Source organism: Oncorhynchus masou, chromosome 10, assembly GCF_036934945.1.
Source record: "Oncorhynchus masou masou isolate Uvic2021 chromosome 10, UVic_Omas_1.1, whole genome shotgun sequence".
In the NCBI taxonomy this organism is placed as follows: domain Eukaryota; kingdom Metazoa; phylum Chordata; class Actinopteri; order Salmoniformes; family Salmonidae; genus Oncorhynchus; species Oncorhynchus masou.
The window spans coordinates 20,387,567-20,405,567 of record NC_088221.1 but is presented as its reverse complement, the minus strand read 5'-3'; the positions used below and the strand labels follow the sequence as shown (position 1 = coordinate 20,405,567).

The 18,001-nt window shown below is 42.5% G+C and overlaps 2 protein-coding genes across 2 annotated transcripts; both read left to right on the top strand.

The window, feature by feature from the left end:
* Nucleotides 1–49: 49 nt before the first annotated feature.
* On the top strand, nt 50–5,993 carry LOC135547300 (class I histocompatibility antigen, F10 alpha chain-like). Its single transcript, XM_064976157.1, has 2 exons — nt 50–4,764; nt 4,966–5,993. Exons 1-2 carry the CDS (start codon nt 4,707–4,709, stop codon nt 5,988–5,990), a joined length of 1,083 nt encoding a protein of 360 aa, XP_064832229.1. The 5' UTR covers nt 50–4,706; the 3' UTR covers nt 5,991–5,993.
* A 1,287-nt stretch (nt 5,994–7,280) lies between these two features.
* On the top strand, nt 7,281–16,400 carry rgcc (regulator of cell cycle). The gene is made up of 5 exons (XM_064976159.1): nt 7,281–7,377; nt 7,754–7,927; nt 12,502–12,612; nt 13,122–13,184; nt 15,531–16,400. The coding sequence occupies exons 1-5, from the start codon at nt 7,344–7,346 to the stop codon at nt 15,536–15,538; spliced, it is 390 nt and encodes a 129-aa protein (XP_064832231.1). The 5' UTR covers nt 7,281–7,343; the 3' UTR covers nt 15,539–16,400.
* Nucleotides 16,401–18,001: the final 1,601 nt, after the last annotated feature.

Genomic DNA, 18,001 nt, shown 5'->3' with positions numbered 1-18,001 from the left:
TGGAAGCATAAAACATACAGTACCTCCTATATAATAAAACATGCTTTTTTCCAAATACTACATTCTACCATGCTATCATTTGGTCAAATTCTGAATTGACCCCGACCCTGAGGGAGTGAGTAGACAGAGAAAAAAGGTGGATGGTAGAGGCTCCCTGTCATTGTAGGCGTGTGAACAGGAGAGATCTCCCAGCCCAGTGGGGTGAAGGTGTCACCTTTTGCACCTCTGATAATCCCCTCGGTGGGGGTGTATGTCACACCTCGGAGCCCCAGAGTCAACAGCCAAGTGCAGCTGCAAACACAGGGCCTGTTTGTCCGTTTGCCTGCCTGCTAAAAGAGACACCAGAGGTGTGAAAGTCTCAGCAAGAGCTGGGTCTGCAAAAGAACCCGACAGGAGAGAGCTTTGTGAATGTCCAAATCAAATTGTATTAGTCACATGCTTCGTAAACAACAGATGTAGACCAACAGTGAAATGCTTCCTTTACAGGCCCTTCCCAGCAACGCACAGAGAAAGAAAATAGAGAAATAATAGAAAAGTAATAACCCATAATAATAAAAGTAATAATAAATACATAATGAGTAATGACAACTTGGCTATATACACAGGGTACCAGTACCTAGTCAATGTGCAGGGGTACGAGGTAATTGAGGTAGATATTTACAGTACATATAACTAGGAATAGAGTGACTAGGCAACAGGATAGATGATTAACAGTGTGTGTTTTTGGAATACTTCATGTGATATTTCACATGAAGTTTCACGTTGATTAAAGCATGAGATTTCACAGATGATACCCTGCAAACAAAAAGCTGTTATGATACACACAGTGTTTTCAACTTAAAGATTTGACTACATCGTGCATGTTTTTTAATTCAGTAATTATTATTCAACATGTCCTTACCTGGGATTTGAACTCACAACTCCATGGTTCACTGCAGTCAAATTGTCCTGCTACGCCACAATGTCTGTGTCAATGACTAATTTCAGCTGTATTCCTACACATCTCAGCTTTATTAAAAATACACTCAAGAATAACGAGTATATTTATCGTAGTGATCCAGGTGTAACATTAAAGCAGAATAATATGCCCCAACAACATTAGACAGAAAACACTCAAATTGCTGAAATAAGTAAATGTAATCAATGATGAGAGATTAGTCAGAATAAAGTTTTCACTATATATTTTATCTCTTGGTGATGTCATTCGGAAATATAATGTTAACGTCACTGCTATTCGGATGATACACAGCTGTACATTTCGATGAAACAGGGCGAAGCCCCAAAATTGCCCGTGTTTCAGACATAAGGAAGTGGATGGTGGCAAATGTTTTACTTTTAAATTTGGACAAAACAGAGATACTCGTTCTAGGTCCGAAGAAACAAAGAGATCTTCTGTTGGATCTGACAATGAATCCTGACGGTTGTATAGTCGTCTCAAATAAAACTATGAAGGGCCTCGGCTTTACTCTGGACCCTGATCTCTCTTTTGACAAAAAAAAATCAAGAATATTTCAAGGACAGCTTTCCCCATCTTTGTAACATAGCAAAACTCTGAAACTTTTTGTCTAAAAATGATGCAGAAAATCCATGATTTTGTCACTTCTAAAATAGACATCTGAAATGCTCTACTTTCTGGCTACCCGGATTTTTTATTTTTTTTATTTCACCTTTATTTAACCAGGTAGGCTAGTTGAGAACAAGTTCTCATTTACAACTGCGACCTGGCCAAGATAAAGCAAAGCAGTGTGAACAGACAACAACACAAAGTTACACTTGGAGTAAACAATAAACAAGTCAATAACACAGTAGAAAAAAGAAAAAAAATAGTCTATATACATTGTGTGCAAAAGGCATGAGGAGGTAGGTGAATAATTATAATTTTGGAGATTAACACTGGAGTGATAAATGATCAGATGATCATGTACAGGTAGAGATATTGGTGTGCAAAAGAGCAGAAAAGTAAATAAATAAAAACAGTATGGAGGTAGATAGGTAACAGAGGTAGGTAAATTGGGTGGGCTATTTACCGATGTACTATGTACAGCGATCGGTTAGCTGCTCAGATAGCAGATGTTTAAAGTTGGTGAGGGAGATAAAAGTCTACAACTTCAACGCACACCCACTTCTGTTTAGCAGCTAGTGCTAAAATCACAATCCCAGTGGGTCAGAAGTTTACATACACTCAATTAGTATTTGCTAGCATTGCCTTTAAATTGCTTCACTTGGGTCCAACGTTTCCGGTAGCCTTCCACAGGCTTCCCACAATAAGTTGGGTGAATTTTGGCCCATTCCTCCTGACAGAGCTGAACCGAGTCAGGTTTGTAAGGCCTTCATGCTCGCACACCCTTTTTCAGTTCTGCCCACAAATTTTCTATAGGATTAAGTTCAGCGCTTTGTGATGGTCACTCCAATACCTTGACATTGTTGTCCTTAAGTAATTTTGCAACAATTTTGGAAGTATCCTTGGGGTCATTGTCCATTAGGAAGACCCATTTGCAACCAAGTTATAACTTCCTGACTGATTGAGATGTTGCTTCATTATATCTACATAATTTTCCTCCTCATGATTCCATCTATTTTGTGAAGTTCACCAGTCCCTCCTGCAGCAAAGCACCCCCACAACATGATGCTGCCACCCCCGTGCTTCACAGTTGGGATGGAGTTCTTCAGCTTGCAAGCCTCCCCCTTTTTCCTCCAAACATAACGATGGTCATTATGGCCAAACAGTTCTATTTTTGTTTCATCAGACCAGAGGACATTTCTCCAAAAAGTACGATTTTTGTCCCCATGTGCAGTTGCAAACCGTAGTCTGGCTTTTTTATGGCGGTTTTGGAGCAGTGGCTTCTTTCTTGCTGAGCGGCCTTTCAGGTTATGTCGATAAAGGACTTGTTTTATTACTGTGGATATAGATACTTTTGTATCGGTTTCCCCCAGCATCTTCACAAGGTCCTTTGCTGTTGTTCTGGGATTGATTTGCACTTTTCGCACCAAAGTACGTTAATCTCTAGGAGACAGAACACGTCTCCTTCCTAAGCCATATGATGGCTGCATGGTCCCATGGTGTTTATACTTGCGTACTATTGTTTGTACAGATGAACGTGGTACCTTCATGCATTTGAAAATTGCTCCCAAGGATGAACCAGACTTGTGAAGGTCTACAATGTTTTTTCTGAGGTCTTGGCTGATTTCTTTTGATTTTCCCATGATGTCAAGCAAAAATGCACTGAGTTTGAAGATAGGCCTTGAAATACATCTACAGGTACACCACCAATTGACTCAAATGATGTCAAGAAGCTTCTTAAGCCATAAAATAATTTTCTGGAATTTTCCAAGCTGTTTAAAGGCACAGTCAACTTAGTGTATGTAAACTTCTGACCCACTGGAATTGTGATACAGTGAATTATAAGTGAAATAATCTGTCTGTGAACAATTGTTGGAAAAAGTACTTGTGTCATGCACAAAGTAGTTGTCCTAACTGACTTGCCAAAACTATAGTTGGTTAACAAGAAATTTGTGGAGTGGTTGAAAAACGAGTTTTAATCACTCCAACCTAAGTGTATGTAAACTTCCTACTTCAACTGTATGGGTAATCCATGTCGTTGTTCAGCCACGACTCAGAGAAACATATTACAGTTCTTCAGGTCCCGTTGATAGGATAGTCTCGAACGGAGCTCCTCCAGATTGTTCTCCAGTGATTGTACATACGCCAATAGAGTGGAGGGTAGAGGCAGATTATTTATTAACTTAAGGTTATTTTGTCAGGGTGCCCACACGTCGGCCTCTCTTACATCGTATTTTCCTTTTACGGGTTTTGGGGATTAGAAGCTGGTCTGTTGTGAGCAGTGTATCATATGCTGCCGACTCACTGAAGTAGAACATTATGTACAAAAAAAGTTAAGATCAGTGCAAAAAAATACACAAAATAGCAGAATTGGCCAGGAACCCGTAAAACGGCAGCTATCCATTGCAGTGTCATTCTATATACAAGCCTCAGGGGCGGACTGGGACCAGAAATCGGCTCTGGCATTTTTATTACACCGGACCATTTATTTCCTTGAGGCCCCACAATGGCCCATATTTTTCTCAAGTCCCCCACACCAGCCAATGTTATTTGTTCAGTCCCACATTATTATCCAGATAATTATAATTTTTCTAAAAAATACAAGTAAGACAGGCCCACTAGGCTAGAAATGGATCAGCCCATCTAGCATTTGCCTGAAATGCCAGATGGCAGTCCGCCCCTGGTCAGCCTGGAGATGACAGGGAGTTACTATAGCACAGCTGTCTAGTTTGCATGGCTTGGGCTCTGGACACAAGGCCAGATTGTGACATCATTTCCTTAGGCAAGCTCTCAGAAATCATTTGACATGAAAGGGAAATAGGATCAAATCAAACCGTGATACAAAACATAAGAAACCACAAAGGAGAGTTTTTGTCAAATGAGAGCCTAATTTAACAGAAGAATAGCTTGGCACACATAAAACACTTTAATAGGCAGACCGAACATGTTTTTTCTCCTACATTATCATAATTGAAATCCCGAATTCTGTTTGAGAAACAGTTTATTGCAGGTTTTTCGAAGGACAGCGTTTGCCAAGAAAGTGAAAGTCTGTAAGGCTTAGTGAAAGTGAAAGTGTGCCAAACTATTTGAGAGCTGCCATAGAAGCATATGAGCGTACAGAAAAATATTGAACACATTCAGAACCATGGTAAAACTGTGTTTCTTTTGGCTTTTTCTTTCATTTTACACCATCATAAACGCAGGTAAGATTAACTTTTTAATTCTCTGTCATATGTCATTTAGTATTGATTCTAGGAGCAGTGTGAGCACCAGCGTAGGTGGTGTTTAGTACCATACTGTAGAAAGTGCACCATTTTGGAAAAACGAGTCAAATATGTTCAGGAGCTTTTCAGACATTGTAAAAAATATTCACTGATCTTGTTTTCACCTTCACTCACATTCAGGATCTCATTCTCTGTGGGCATTCGCAACTTGTATCTCAGGAGAAGCACCTTTCCCTGAGTGTAGCGTTGTGTTGATGCAGGATGACATTCAAGTTGGCTACTTTGACTCCAACACGGAGCAGTTTATTCACAAGGGACCTTACGCCCCAGACGAAACAGAGGTTGACGTAGCCCAAGATGCAGCTAATGTGTTTGGACACATGTTCCTCAGCATGAAAAGGCGACTGTCAGACCTGAGGTATCGCTTTAATTCCACAGGGAGTATAGATGTTCAGCAGAGAATAGCTGGCTGTGAGATGTTGGATACTGGTGAACCCGGCCGTATTCTGTCCACAGATGCTTTCAATGCAATTTTAGCTGATTTAATATATTACAACATGACACATTATTCATACAATTCCGGAAACCTACTGACGCCATGGAGTGAGGTGCATCAAACATATGCAAAATGGCGTTATCAGACCATTTACCTACCCATTTGCATAAAAACATTGAAGATATTTCTGGAGAGATTGAAGAACTTTGTGAGGCGTAAAGTGCGTCCCAGAGTCAGGGTCACACAGAAAGCCATGTCTGGAGGAGCCCGTGTGAGCTGTCTGGCGTATGGTTTTTACCCCCGCCACATCAATCTGACCCTGCTGAGAGACGGCCAGCCAATAGTAGAACAGGACATGACTGGGGGCCAGTTGCTGCCCAATGGAGACGGGACCTACCAGCTGAGAAAGAGTCTGGAGGTCAACACAGAGGAGCTGAGAGAGAGACACAACTACACCTGCACCACTTCCCACCTAAGTCTGGACAACAAGCTGGATGTCAGCTGGATACCTGAGTCTGGGATCGACAGAGTGGGTCTTTATGTCAAGTCAGGTCTACTGGGCATTGTGGCCATAATTATTCTACTCAGCATTTTCGTTTGTGTAAGGAGGAGAAACGCGGCTGGCTCCCAGACATTGTCACAGCTCTCCAATGCTAATGATGCCCAAGTGGCTGAGCAAATGAGCCTATCTTCACATTCTGAGACCTGATATATTTGCTGCTGCCACTCATGCAAAGACTTCAAAGTGAAAAGCCAATACAATGAATGCTGATCTAAATTATACAGTATATAGCCTAATAAAGACAAGTCTTTTTATGATGCAGTGGTGTATAAGCAATCCGAAAATGTGTACTGACAGTGCTATGACGTATGCATTGATTTGATATGTAAAAAAGTGTTTTGTACTGTATTAAAGATCCATAAAAAATCACCATGACACAAAAAGATCATTGGAGTTTGGTTAAGTACAAATGAGGAGCCAGATACCATAGGATATGAATATTCGGTCAGATTCTTGATGTACTGTATTTTATTAGAGGGGCAGCAGACATCAGCCAGCTCCAGGGGCTGCAACTCTACTTCACACCACATGGTGTCGCTCCATATTAAAATTAGCCTACTACCAGAAACTCAATTAGGTTGCCGGATTTATGTGTAATTCCAGTTCCCAGTCCATTCTGACATAGACTACACAAAGATATTGAAAGGGGATATCGCACAGAGACAGTAGTCTATTTTATGAATAAATTTCATGCTATGATAGGCTACAAGATGAAACTTTTTTTTAAACTTATGAATGAGACTATTAACAATTATTGAATAAGTTCGGCATTGTCCACATTTCAAATAATACATAGTTAAATACATGGTTAATTAGTTTAATTAGCTAACAATGTTTTACCACATTCTGTTCAAAAACTGCCCAGTGATAGAAGACGGAAATATCAGGGTCAGGGATATAAATAAAACGTAAAAGTATTACACGTACTGTATGCCCGGTAAGCATTACATCGCTGACCGTTTAGAGACACACACAAGTTGTTTACAAACACATAGCTACCGGGCATGACGCCAGCCAGCGGAGCATCATCCTAGGAATAGAAAACGGTCAATGATAGGCCCTTACCGTAAAATCATGCACAGTGCGTTTTCTCAATTCATTTCAAGGTGCTTTATTGACATGGGAAACATATGTTAACATTGCCAAAGCAAGTGAAGTAGATAATATACAAAAGTGAAATAAACAATCAAAATGAACAAACATTACACTCACAGAAATTCCAAAAGAATAAGAATTTCTCTCTCCCTTTCCCTCTCTCCCTCCTCTCTCTCTCTCCCGCCTCCTCCGAGTCACCGCCCCGGCTGTGGGACGGGGAGACTTTAAAACCAGTCTTGAGACGCCGGACACTGTCAGAGGGACAGCGCTTTGGCTTTAGCAGACTAGTAGCGGACAGAGCGCGCAGAGTGCAAACACGTTGTTATTGGAGATACCCGCGGAGTTTACTTCGTCCCGAACAAGTTCATTATACTGGATACTTTTGAGATTCACAAGACACGAAAAATGAAGTCTCCAAAGTTGAAGTCTCAAGGCAAATGTAAGTTAGACCATCTCATTTGTTGTTCTGTCGACTTCCACTGGACAATGCACTGAACAACTGACCAGGCATGGCGTTATTGGACCTTTCAGAAAGGGAGCCATGAAGTTGTGAAACTGTGCAAGTGTGGTTCTTATTCAACAGCTGTTACAATGTAAAAAAAATTCAATTTAACATTTGTGTTGCGCATATTTCAATGGCACAAAAACAGACTGTCGATAGGTTGCATGGGATAGGCTAAATTAATAGAGAGCTATTTATTTTATTAAGTGAAATTAAGTAAAGAAAAATATATTTTGACTGAGAATGGTTGTGGGATAGGCATACCAGTCCAGTATAGTATAGTAACACATGCTTATTCCCTCCGTTATTTCAGCTAAATTCCTTGAGGAGGATGATCTGTCTGACGTGCTGTGTGAGTTCAACGCGGTGATCGAGGATTTCACTTCCCCGATGGAGAAGAGACACTTCCAGTACGACGAGCACCTGAAGACCGTGAAGAGACGGAGCAGTGCCAGCGTCAGTGACAGTGGCATCAGCGACTCAGAAAGTAAGTGAACCTTGCACGCACAGACACACACGAACACACACACACAGTTGTCCTAATACCCGAAAGACAGTGTAGCAATTGTGCTGGAATGCCTGCAACAGGGTTTGAACCAACGACCTCGCAGCTACAACAGAGGCTACAATTACATAGCCTACAGGGCGGCAACAGTAGCAGTACACACATTCTCAAGTAGTGACAGTACCTATCAGTAGCCTAGATATGTTACTGTTTGCACTTTGAGGCTCACAATTCCTTTTACTCCGTATAGTGCCTGACATAATTGCCATTCGTGCTAGATTATACATTGTCATGTGTCCCACAAGTGCTCTTCCCGGTCTGCTGAAAACCTATAGCAGGCGGGAACACACACACACACACACACACACTCCCTACAGCCACACACTCCCTGATAAGCATCAATGTTTGACTTGGAACTGGAAACCTTCAATTTCTCAGACAGACCATGCCTCGGTGGATGCCTCTGTCTCTGGAAATGCTTTCTCTAACCCTAACCATCCTCACTCAGTGCAACTGAATGAGTGGTCTCTCTCTCTCTTTATCTCGCTCTGTCGCTCTGTCGCTCTCTCTTTCTCTCTCTCGCTCTGTCGCTCTCTCTCTCTCTCGCTCTCTCTCTCTCTCTCTCTGTCGCTCTGTCACTCTCTCTCTCTCGCTCTCTTTCTCTCTCACTCTCGCTCTCTCGCTCTGTCGCTCTTTCTCTCTCTCTCTCGCTCTGTCGCTCTCTCTCTCTCTCGCTCTCTCTCTCTCTCTCTCTGTCGCTCTGTCACTCTCTCTCGCTCTCTTTCTCTCTCACTCTCGCTCTCTCGCTCTGTCGCTCTTTCTCTCTCTCTCTCGCTCTGTCGCTCTCTCTCTCTCTCTGCGCTCTCTCTCTCGCTCTGTCGCTCTCTCGCTCTCTCTCTCGCTCTCTCTCTCTCTCTCTCTCTCTCTCTCTCTCTGTCGCTCTGTCACTCTCTCTCTCTCTCTCTCTCGCTCTCTTTCTCTCTCTCTCTCTCTCTCTCGCTCTGTCGCTCTCTCTCTCTCTTTCTCTCGCTCTCTCTCTCTCTCTCTCTCTCTCTCTCTCTCTCTCTCTCTCTCTCTCTTTCTCTCGCTCTGTCGCTCTCTCTCTCTCTCTCTCTCTCTCTCTCTCTCTCTCTCTCTCTCTCTCTCTCTCTCTCTCTCTCTCTCTCTCGCTCTCTCTCTTCCCAGATCAGAGTGTCTGCCAGCCTCTCCTCATGTTCAGAATGCCTTCTCACTAACCGACATCACAGACTGACAGTTCTGCTATTGTTGCCCACTCTGGGGTGCAGCTCTCTTTCAGCCATGCATCCATCCATCAGTCCTTACACACAATAGCTCTCCCCTGCATGAGACAAGTCACTCGTCAATGGACTACCATGGAGAGGACAGGACCCACACAGGAATCCTGGACCTAACGTTTTCACACTCGTCTGTAGATAACATGTTCTGGTAACCCTTCACATTAGGTTCCTCTCAAAATCTGTGTACAGTAGTTATGCTATAGTTATTCTGTAATTACTCAATTAAAAACGTTAAATGGACCTATTATTACGTAGTCTTTTAGTTGTTACTAAAACAGAGAAAGGAAATAGTAACTCTCTCTGTTAATGCCAGGCCCCGGTCTTAAACATGCAAAACTGGACACTACCCTTCCTAACTCGTTCTGAGGACGTGAAGTTTGTCGAACACACTACAGAGCACCATGAAGTTATCCTTTCACCTCTTCCCACAGAAATCCCAACCCACTCACATGTGGTTGGGAAATTAAATCAATGTTCACTTGGGGAGCGGGAGCATATTTCTGTCGATGTGTAACTGTGTGAGGTTATCACATTTGGGTTAGGGCCCGAGGCATAGCGCAGACACACACACACAAACACCCCGTATGCTAATGCACAGCTTGATGTCTGGGACACTTCATAGCTGCTTATGACAATGAAGCCTGTACGCCAGGGGTGTCAAAGTCAAATGGACGGAGGGCCAAATAAAAAATTTAGCTACAAGCCGAGGGCCGGACTGTTCGAATGTTCATTGAAAAAATTTTAAATGACGCATATAGTCTAGTGAACCTAATTGAACCTACTGAAAACCTAACAAATATATTCCAATATGATCAGATAAATAAAGCAATATTTTCTTATGGCTCTGTCAGTAATCTTTAATTTTCAACAGACACAAAAGACAAATTTCCTTTATATAAAAATCCCCATAACATGAACATTAAATGAAAGAAACCGGTATTCAAGGCACCATCAGTAGCCTATATTTTCTATTTTAGCAAAAGTGGGCTAAATTTACTTCAAAGAAAAAAACAATAATAGCAATTTTCTATCATCCACTCAACTGAAATATTTTTAAAATATAATTGGATTGAAATACCTTGTGATTTGGCTTTTTTGAACAGAGCCTGTCGAGATTTGAGGCCTCGTTTTAATTCCTCTGCCTTTTGTAGCCTTTGTTCCATGTCCATATTCTTGTTTTTGTCCGCGTGTTTCGTTTCATAATGTCGTCTCAGATTATACTCTTTCAGTACCGCCACACTTTCTCCACACAGAAGACACACAGGTTTTCCAGCTACCTCCGTGAACATATACTCCGACTCCCACCTTGTTTGAAACCCCGGTTCTCAGTGTCCACCTTCCGTTTTGCCATTTTTGATGGGTATCTGAAAGTTAATTTTACTGTGATGCTGACGACTGCTGTGCCAATAAATATTGAAATGAAGCAGCCTACTGCTCGGTGCGTCACCGTTGCATTGTGGGAAATGTAGTATTGGTGCGTGTAAAAGATCTGCGGGCTGCCGGCTTGCTGCGGTCTGCGGGCCGGTTCTAATAATAAATCAAGATCATCCCAGGGGCCGTAAAAAACCTTCTCGCGGGCCGGATGTGGCCCGCGGGCCTTGACTCTGACATATGTGCTGTACGCGCTTAGATTATCACAGAGACATGGCTGGCTTGGAATATGGGGGCTTGTGTGCCAAATATGCAGCAGTAGCTCAATCTAAATCCAAGATCTCTGGACCTAGATCAAGGTTTTGTGTGTGTGTGTGTGTGTGTGTGTGTGTGTACTTGAATGTGGTGCTGAGAGGTGGAGGTCAGGGGTTACTCTAGGTATGTGCTGTACATCAGAGCCACTCTGTCAGGGTCCAGTGGAACTCTTGAGTGAGGAGAGAGAGAGAGAGAGAGAGAGAGAGAGAGAGAGAGAGAGAGAGAGAGAGAGAGAGAGAGAGAGAGAGAGAGAGAGAGAGAGAGAGAGAGAGAGAGAGAGAGAGAGAGAGAGAGAGAGAGAGAGAGAGAGAGAGAGAGAGAGAGAGAGAGAGAGAGAGAGAGAGAGAGAGAGAGAGAGAGAGAGAGAGAGAGAGAGAGAGAGAGAGAGAGAGAGAGAGAGAGAGAGAGAGAGAGAGAGAGAGAGAGAGAGAGAGAGAGAGAGAGAGAGAGAGATATTTTGAGGTTGATAAGCTGCTTATGCTATAGTAGTTAGCCTCTTACTCCTAGTCAGACCTGTCAAGAGTGTTAATACAAGGATTAAGTAGCAGACCAGCAGACCTCAATCTAAGCAGGATTTGAGAAAGGGGTTCCATTACCTTTGAATTGGAGACTGCACAGGGAAGTGGATTCATTTCTGTTGAAAATGGCCACAATAAAACAACTCGTTTTTGGGACATCCATCCATCTCCAGTACCCATCCTGACTTTATAACATACTTTATAGTCGGACAAAACTCAGCTGTGTAGAATTGAAATGAATTCCACGGTACTGCCCATTTCTATACTGTACGGAGGAGAAACAACTGTTCTCTTACTCTCTCCTTCTCCCAACACCATTCCTTTCCTGGAAAAAAAACAAACAGTGATACAGATCTGTCGTGTTCTGTGGCCGGCTGAAATATCTACTGGCGGAATCAAAGTGTTCATTATGTCACTTATGCAATCACACAGCCAATGCTTTGACCACATAGAGCCTGACTTACCCAGTTTTACCACTGTGGGGGAATGCAGGAGTGAGGGTGGTAACGTGTGTGTGTTTGTGTACTAGACGTGGCAGAGTTAAATCAAGCACACACTATTTATCACACAGGAGAAATATGTCCCTCTCTGAGTTAGGGTTAGGGCTACATCTCAATAGTTATAGAGAGAGCCAGAGAAAGAGAGAGAGAGAGAGAGAGAGAGCCCAGCTGTTAAACAGTGGTATTTTGTTTTGTCCCTGTTTGAGGGGCCCTCATTGACTTCCCACCACCCTCTACTCATGTCCCTGCTCTGACCCTTTCACGCTAACCAGATGACTTCTGTCAACTTATGAGTTAGGGAACCCTGTGTGTGTGTGTGTGTGTGTGTGTGTGTGTGTGTGTGTGTGTGTGTGTGTGTGTGTGTGTGTGTGTGTGTGTGTGTGTGTGTGTGTGTGAGCATGTGTGTGTGAGCATGTGTGTGTGAGCATGTGTGTGTGTGTGCAAAACATATGGATGTGGCAATAGGCCCTACAGCTACTTCGGGCATATAGAAAGGTGATCAGTCTTTTAATCTCTCCCTTTCTCTCTCGCTCTCTCCTCTCTTTCTCTCTCAGGCGCTGGGTCGCTCAACAGGAACAGCTTCAGTTTCAGTGATGAGAGACTGAACTCTCCCAATGTCTTTTCTCCCTCTCCCACCTCCCCCCCACCTCTCACATCACCCAAAGGTGAGCCTCGACACACACACATATGCACACACACACACAAAAATGCAAGCGTGCACACACACAACCATCAGCATTCTCACGTCATTCTGCCTACAACTTTTCTATACTGTATGCAAAGTCTTGTCCCAGTTTGACAACAGGAGACATTTGCCAAAATGCAGCTCAGTATCACTCCTGTTTAGACAGAAGGATAGATGCAGGATTAAACATGATGTGTGTTTTAGGAGAATGTTACAATAGGCAGGCTTATTGCCTTAGGCTTAGAGCACTTCAGCTATCCTCAGCTATTCCAATACGTCACCTATTAACTAGTTAGCGTTCAAGTGACTCACTCTTCTTGTTTACTATTGTAGTAGGTATGTATATATTTGTAGTAGATAATGCCATGTAATGTTCGATTCACATAATATATGATGCATGTTCATTTGATGTTATGCAATTGCAGGTGGACAATACAGTTCTACTCTGTTCTATTCTATCATCTGACCCTCTTTCTATGTTGTTTACAGCCAAACTGGGAGACACTAAAGAACTGGAGGACTTCATTGCTGACCTTGACAAGACGTTAGCAAGTAAGCGCTAATAGCTTACACCATTCACAGTACACTGTAAAAAGTAACTCATTAAAGACATTAGGTAGTGGCAACTCAAACCAATGGTCAGTAGAACTCAAATCATAAAAGTAGTACGAACTCAGATATCAAAAAGATTTGTTATCACTTCACGTTTTTGAGAACTGTTAACGAATATTAGGGGATTGAGAGAATATAACCGCATTTATTTATGTTCCGCTAATCTAGTTATTCCATTTCTAGAAGTTATTGTGATTTAATATTTTAAAGTCAATATAACATTTATTCAAAACTGTAAGTTGTTCTTACTTGATTCTATTATGTTTTACGTCTTTACTTCAAATAATAAAGTAATAGTCAGACACATTGATATTTGCGTAAAAAACACAATTTATCTGTGTTGTGCTGATATTGTCACGGCTTTCGTTGTGGGAAGGAGGAGCGGACCAAAATGCAGCGCAGTTGTGATTCATTTTATTTAATAAGGAAACTATACACGATAAACTAACAAAATAACAAACGTACGAAAACCGAAAACAGCCCTATCTGGTGCAAAACACAGAGACAGGAACAATCACCCACAAACACACAGTGAAACCCAGGCTACCGAAATATGGTTCCCAATCAGAGACAATGACTAACACCTGCCCCTGATTGAGAACCATATCAGGCCAAACACAGAAATAGACAAACAAGACATCCAACATAGAATGCCCACTCAGATCACACCCTGACCAATCAAAACATAGAAACATACATAGTAAACTATGGCCAGGGCGTGACAGATATAGAATGACTACGTTTTTGCAAGTTATGAATACTTCATAGTGCCCCACGGCTTTGTTTTTAGAGGATTTATGATACTTGCACACAATGCTGTAGGCACGTTCGAAGAAAGAAAAATATATTTCTAGTATATAGTATTAAGCATTTTTTTGTGCTACGAGATGTAATTGATCATGATGAACAGATATCAAAGCCGTCGGACAAATTGAGGTTCAATAATGAGACAAGCCATTCCCACCATTAACGAGGTCATGTGCGCCGGTCTTAATGACAGAGGCGAATGCAGCATCCTGTAATGCTTACAGCTCTATATCCAGTTACTGCTCTGAGTACTTGTGCTCAACAATGCTCATACTCATGTTCAAGTAACTGCAAGCGTTCTAGTTCAGAATACATAACACCATTTAATGCCAACAAGCTCATAAAACACAAAACAGTTAAGTATTTACAACATAAAAAGATAACAATATGGGCGGTGATGATGTGACTTTATTACGTTAAGTATTGAACACTGAAATACTTTGAGTTGGTTTTAGGCAACGGGTTTCCACAAAACAAAAATGTTACAACAAATTACATTATTTTTTATTTTTTTTACAATTTACTCAGTCAAGGGTGTGTGTTCTCTATGCTAACTATGTTAGATATGTTAACCACCACATGATTGTCACGCCTTGCTGTTTTTCCGAAACAATAAGCTCTTAGCTGTCAGCTCTAAAGAGGGTTGGGGTATGGGGATGTATGCGGATGTATGGATAGACCATGTAAGGCCTCGAGGGAAAGGGAAGATATCCCTTTCAGCTGTCACTCATGTCATTATGTCTTGACACACACACACACACACACACACACACACACACACACACACACACACACACACACACACTCACACTCACACTCACACTCACACTCACACTCACACTCACACTCACACTCACACACATACACACGGAGCAGCCTATGTACGAATGTAACCAGAGAGAGAGCCTAGTTTATGTGGCGGGTACAGACCAACATAGCTCAGTTGATTTGTTTTGGACCAATCCTTTACTACAGTAGTCCAGGGTGTTGGAACTTGCATCAGGGCGGTTACATTGGAATGTGCCAGCGTAAAACCTGGGGTGGAATATCAACTGTAAATGTCAGCTTCGGAATTGGAATTACCAATGGAAGTGTTATGATGCTTTTCTTAACAGAGAAGGCCAGGCGGTTAGAGTACTGAATGTTCCTCATTCAAACCAATGGGACGGTTATTCATTCAGTCACATCACGCGATGGGACAGCAAGTCACGTAAAGTAAAGGGACAGTCAGTTATTTGTCATTCAGGTTAAGCAGAGCCTGGCATTTTTATTAGGGTCTACAGTGTTAATGATGGCAACCAAGTAAAACTGCCCCACACCTCCAAACTAAGAATAGTGTTGGACTGCCAAGGAGCCAGAGAGGCTATTGCTAAGCACTGTGTGTGTGTGTGTGTGTGAATTTGTCTATCCGTCTGTCCTGAGGTACGAAGAAGAGTCTACAGTCCATTACTAATCAAACGTCTGTCTGTCTCTCCTTAGGCATGTGACACGGAGCCGAAGAGAAGTGGCAGAGACCCTTTTTTGGAGAGTAGCCATCGTGAGGAAAGGACACCCTGTCCAGCAACCCAGAACACACACACACACCAGGAGTGCTGTGAACATAGCACAGGGAGAGTCACAGTGACCGTCAGACTTGCTGAGCAACTTCTGTGTCCCAATATTATAAGACAGCGTCATCTCCTTGTCTCCTTTCCCTCTCGTCGTCTCATTTCCCTCATGATCTGAGCTGATTGGACTGGATAGTTTTTTCTAGGTTTGCACGGTAAGAATGGGCTAATCTGAAATGGAACCTCATGTTCTATTGCACTATATGGCATAGAGTGATATTTCGTACGCAGCCCCAGTTTATAAACTATTAGCAGTCATGGAAGAGAGGAGACTAGGGGAGGAGATTAATAAGGAGACAAGGAAAGGAAGCTTTGTAACAGTATTGGGACACTGTTAGACAGACAAACACCATCTCACATACATGGGACAGGCTGTGCGTCCTTTATACATAACTTGAGCTGGAAGAGTATTTTAAGAAATGTCTTTTTACAATATAAGTATATTTGTAATTGTATAGAGCTGGTCATTGTAAATGTATCAATGCTACTTTTTTGTGGAATATATTTTTGTATCTGTGTAAATAATAATTGTTTCAAATTCTATTGCCTTGGTATTAAAAAGCGTATGATAAGTTTAAGGTTTGGCACACGTTGACTGAAGTTGAGATGTTTGATATTTCTAACGAATGCAAACTAAAATCTGGATTAGCTCTGAAAAACTGGAATGCAACAAAATGTATTGAATACAGCTAATATAAATTGCCTACCAGAGAATATTAAAATGAAATATTGTTTTAAAATATCTCTTTTCGTGTTTACCCCCTGCTTGCTTTATTGGTCTCCCTTTTAACAGGGCTATATTGGGGGGAGTTTGAGTGACAGCTGGTCACTGGCCACCGCCTTGGCACTGAAGGACTGTGTCCCTCTGTGTCCCTGTCTCTATGACTTCTATGAGTGGTAGTCAGTGACCTGCTGTTGGTGTCTGTGCAGCTCTGTACACAGCTCTGTGGGGCGTAAACAGACATACTGAAATAGACATTCCAATTCCCAGGGCTCTTGTGATCATTACTCAACCCTTCAGCAAAGCCAGTGGTTATGAAACTATGGCTATTTATAGACTGAGGTTGGTGAATGGCAGGTGGGGTTAGGAGGTGTCTATAAGGGATGTCCTGTTGGTCAGGGTCACAGGTCGTTGAGAAAAGACAGACTTCCCCCCCAGCGGCTCCACAGTAACATTAGAGCTAGCGATGATGAGGAGTTCACCTCTTTCTACTGGGATCTTTTGGCTAATTTTGTTTTCATATCAAATGACTCACGAAAGACCAGAGTTAAAGAGTTTGGAGACTCTCCTCTGACTGCCATCCCGATCTGCATGTTACTGAAGCAGCCAGATATCTACCAGTCTGTGTTGCTGCAACCATGTGAGCAGGAAGCTGGCAGAGACCCACCCTCCATTTTGTTTCTTTAGTACAGTTGGCACAGGGCAAAGCAGAGCCCACTACAGCCCAGCCGCAGTCCACCTGTTGGCATTGTCCTGTGCCAGGGAGAAACTGGGTCCGGGTAGACATGTTGACACAACACATGATCCCTCGGGGCCCGATGGTCTCTTGGCTTCTAAAACAACGCACCCTGCCGGCAGCGTCGGCCGCCTTTTTGGCTAGCATGTTGGAAATGGCGCTGCATGGGCTTGGCAGTTGGCAGTGGATCCCAGAGAGATGCCAGCCGCATCCAGGGGCACTGGGCTGGAAGTGTGGGAAAGACGAGGGACATGGATCAGGTAAGGGGGCAGTGGGGTAGATGGCAGGGTGTGGACGTTGGGCAAGCAGAGGTATTAGTTGGGTAGAGGTCTCGGATGGTTATTCAATGGGGGATGGTGGTGAAATAGGTAGGAGGAGGAGATGGCAACATTTGGTCTCTTACAGTTCTCTACAATGATGCATGGGGAAGCGTCAGCTGGTTTGGACTGAACTGAGAAGTCTAAACCATTCACCTTATGATTATGCAAGTGTTTTCAATGCACCTGTCAAAGCCAGTTTGGTCATTGATGTTTCACTATGAATATGCACGCACATACACACACACACGTTGTTTTCATCAGAAGAGAAAAGGTTGCAAATGTGTTCAATGCTTCCGGTAATCAGTACATAATACTACTCAAAATTGTATATAGTAGCTTTATCTGTAGTCAATCAGGTACATTATAGGGAAAGATCTAGGCAACAGAGACTGGCAAATCTTTATGATTTTTGACAACATTTGGGCATGCAGAGATGCAGAGAATGAAGTTGGGTTACTTCTACGTCATCATATCCAACATTGTGACCTTCCATTATAGAGCTTTCCTTTGGTGTGGATTGAGGTGTATACAATCGTGGCCAAAAGTTTTGAGAATGACACAAATAT

Bases quoted from the DNA above. Each gene is read 5' to 3' on its own strand.
- rgcc (XM_064976159.1), top strand. From the start codon at position 7,344: ATGAAGTCTCCAAAGTTGAAGTCTCAAGGCAAAT. The intron at 7,928-12,501 runs GTAAGTGAACCT...TTTCTCTCTCAG, and splicing joins TGGCATCAGCGACTCAGAAA to GCGCTGGGTCGCTCAACAGG. The intron at 12,613-13,121 runs GTGAGCCTCGAC...TGTTGTTTACAG, and splicing joins ACCTCTCACATCACCCAAAG to CCAAACTGGGAGACACTAAA.
- LOC135547300 (XM_064976157.1), top strand. From the start codon at position 4,707: ATGGTAAAACTGTGTTTCTTTTGGCTTTTTCTTTCATTTTACACCATC. The intron at 4,765-4,965 runs GTAAGATTAACT...ACTCACATTCAG, and splicing joins TTACACCATCATAAACGCAG to GATCTCATTCTCTGTGGGCA.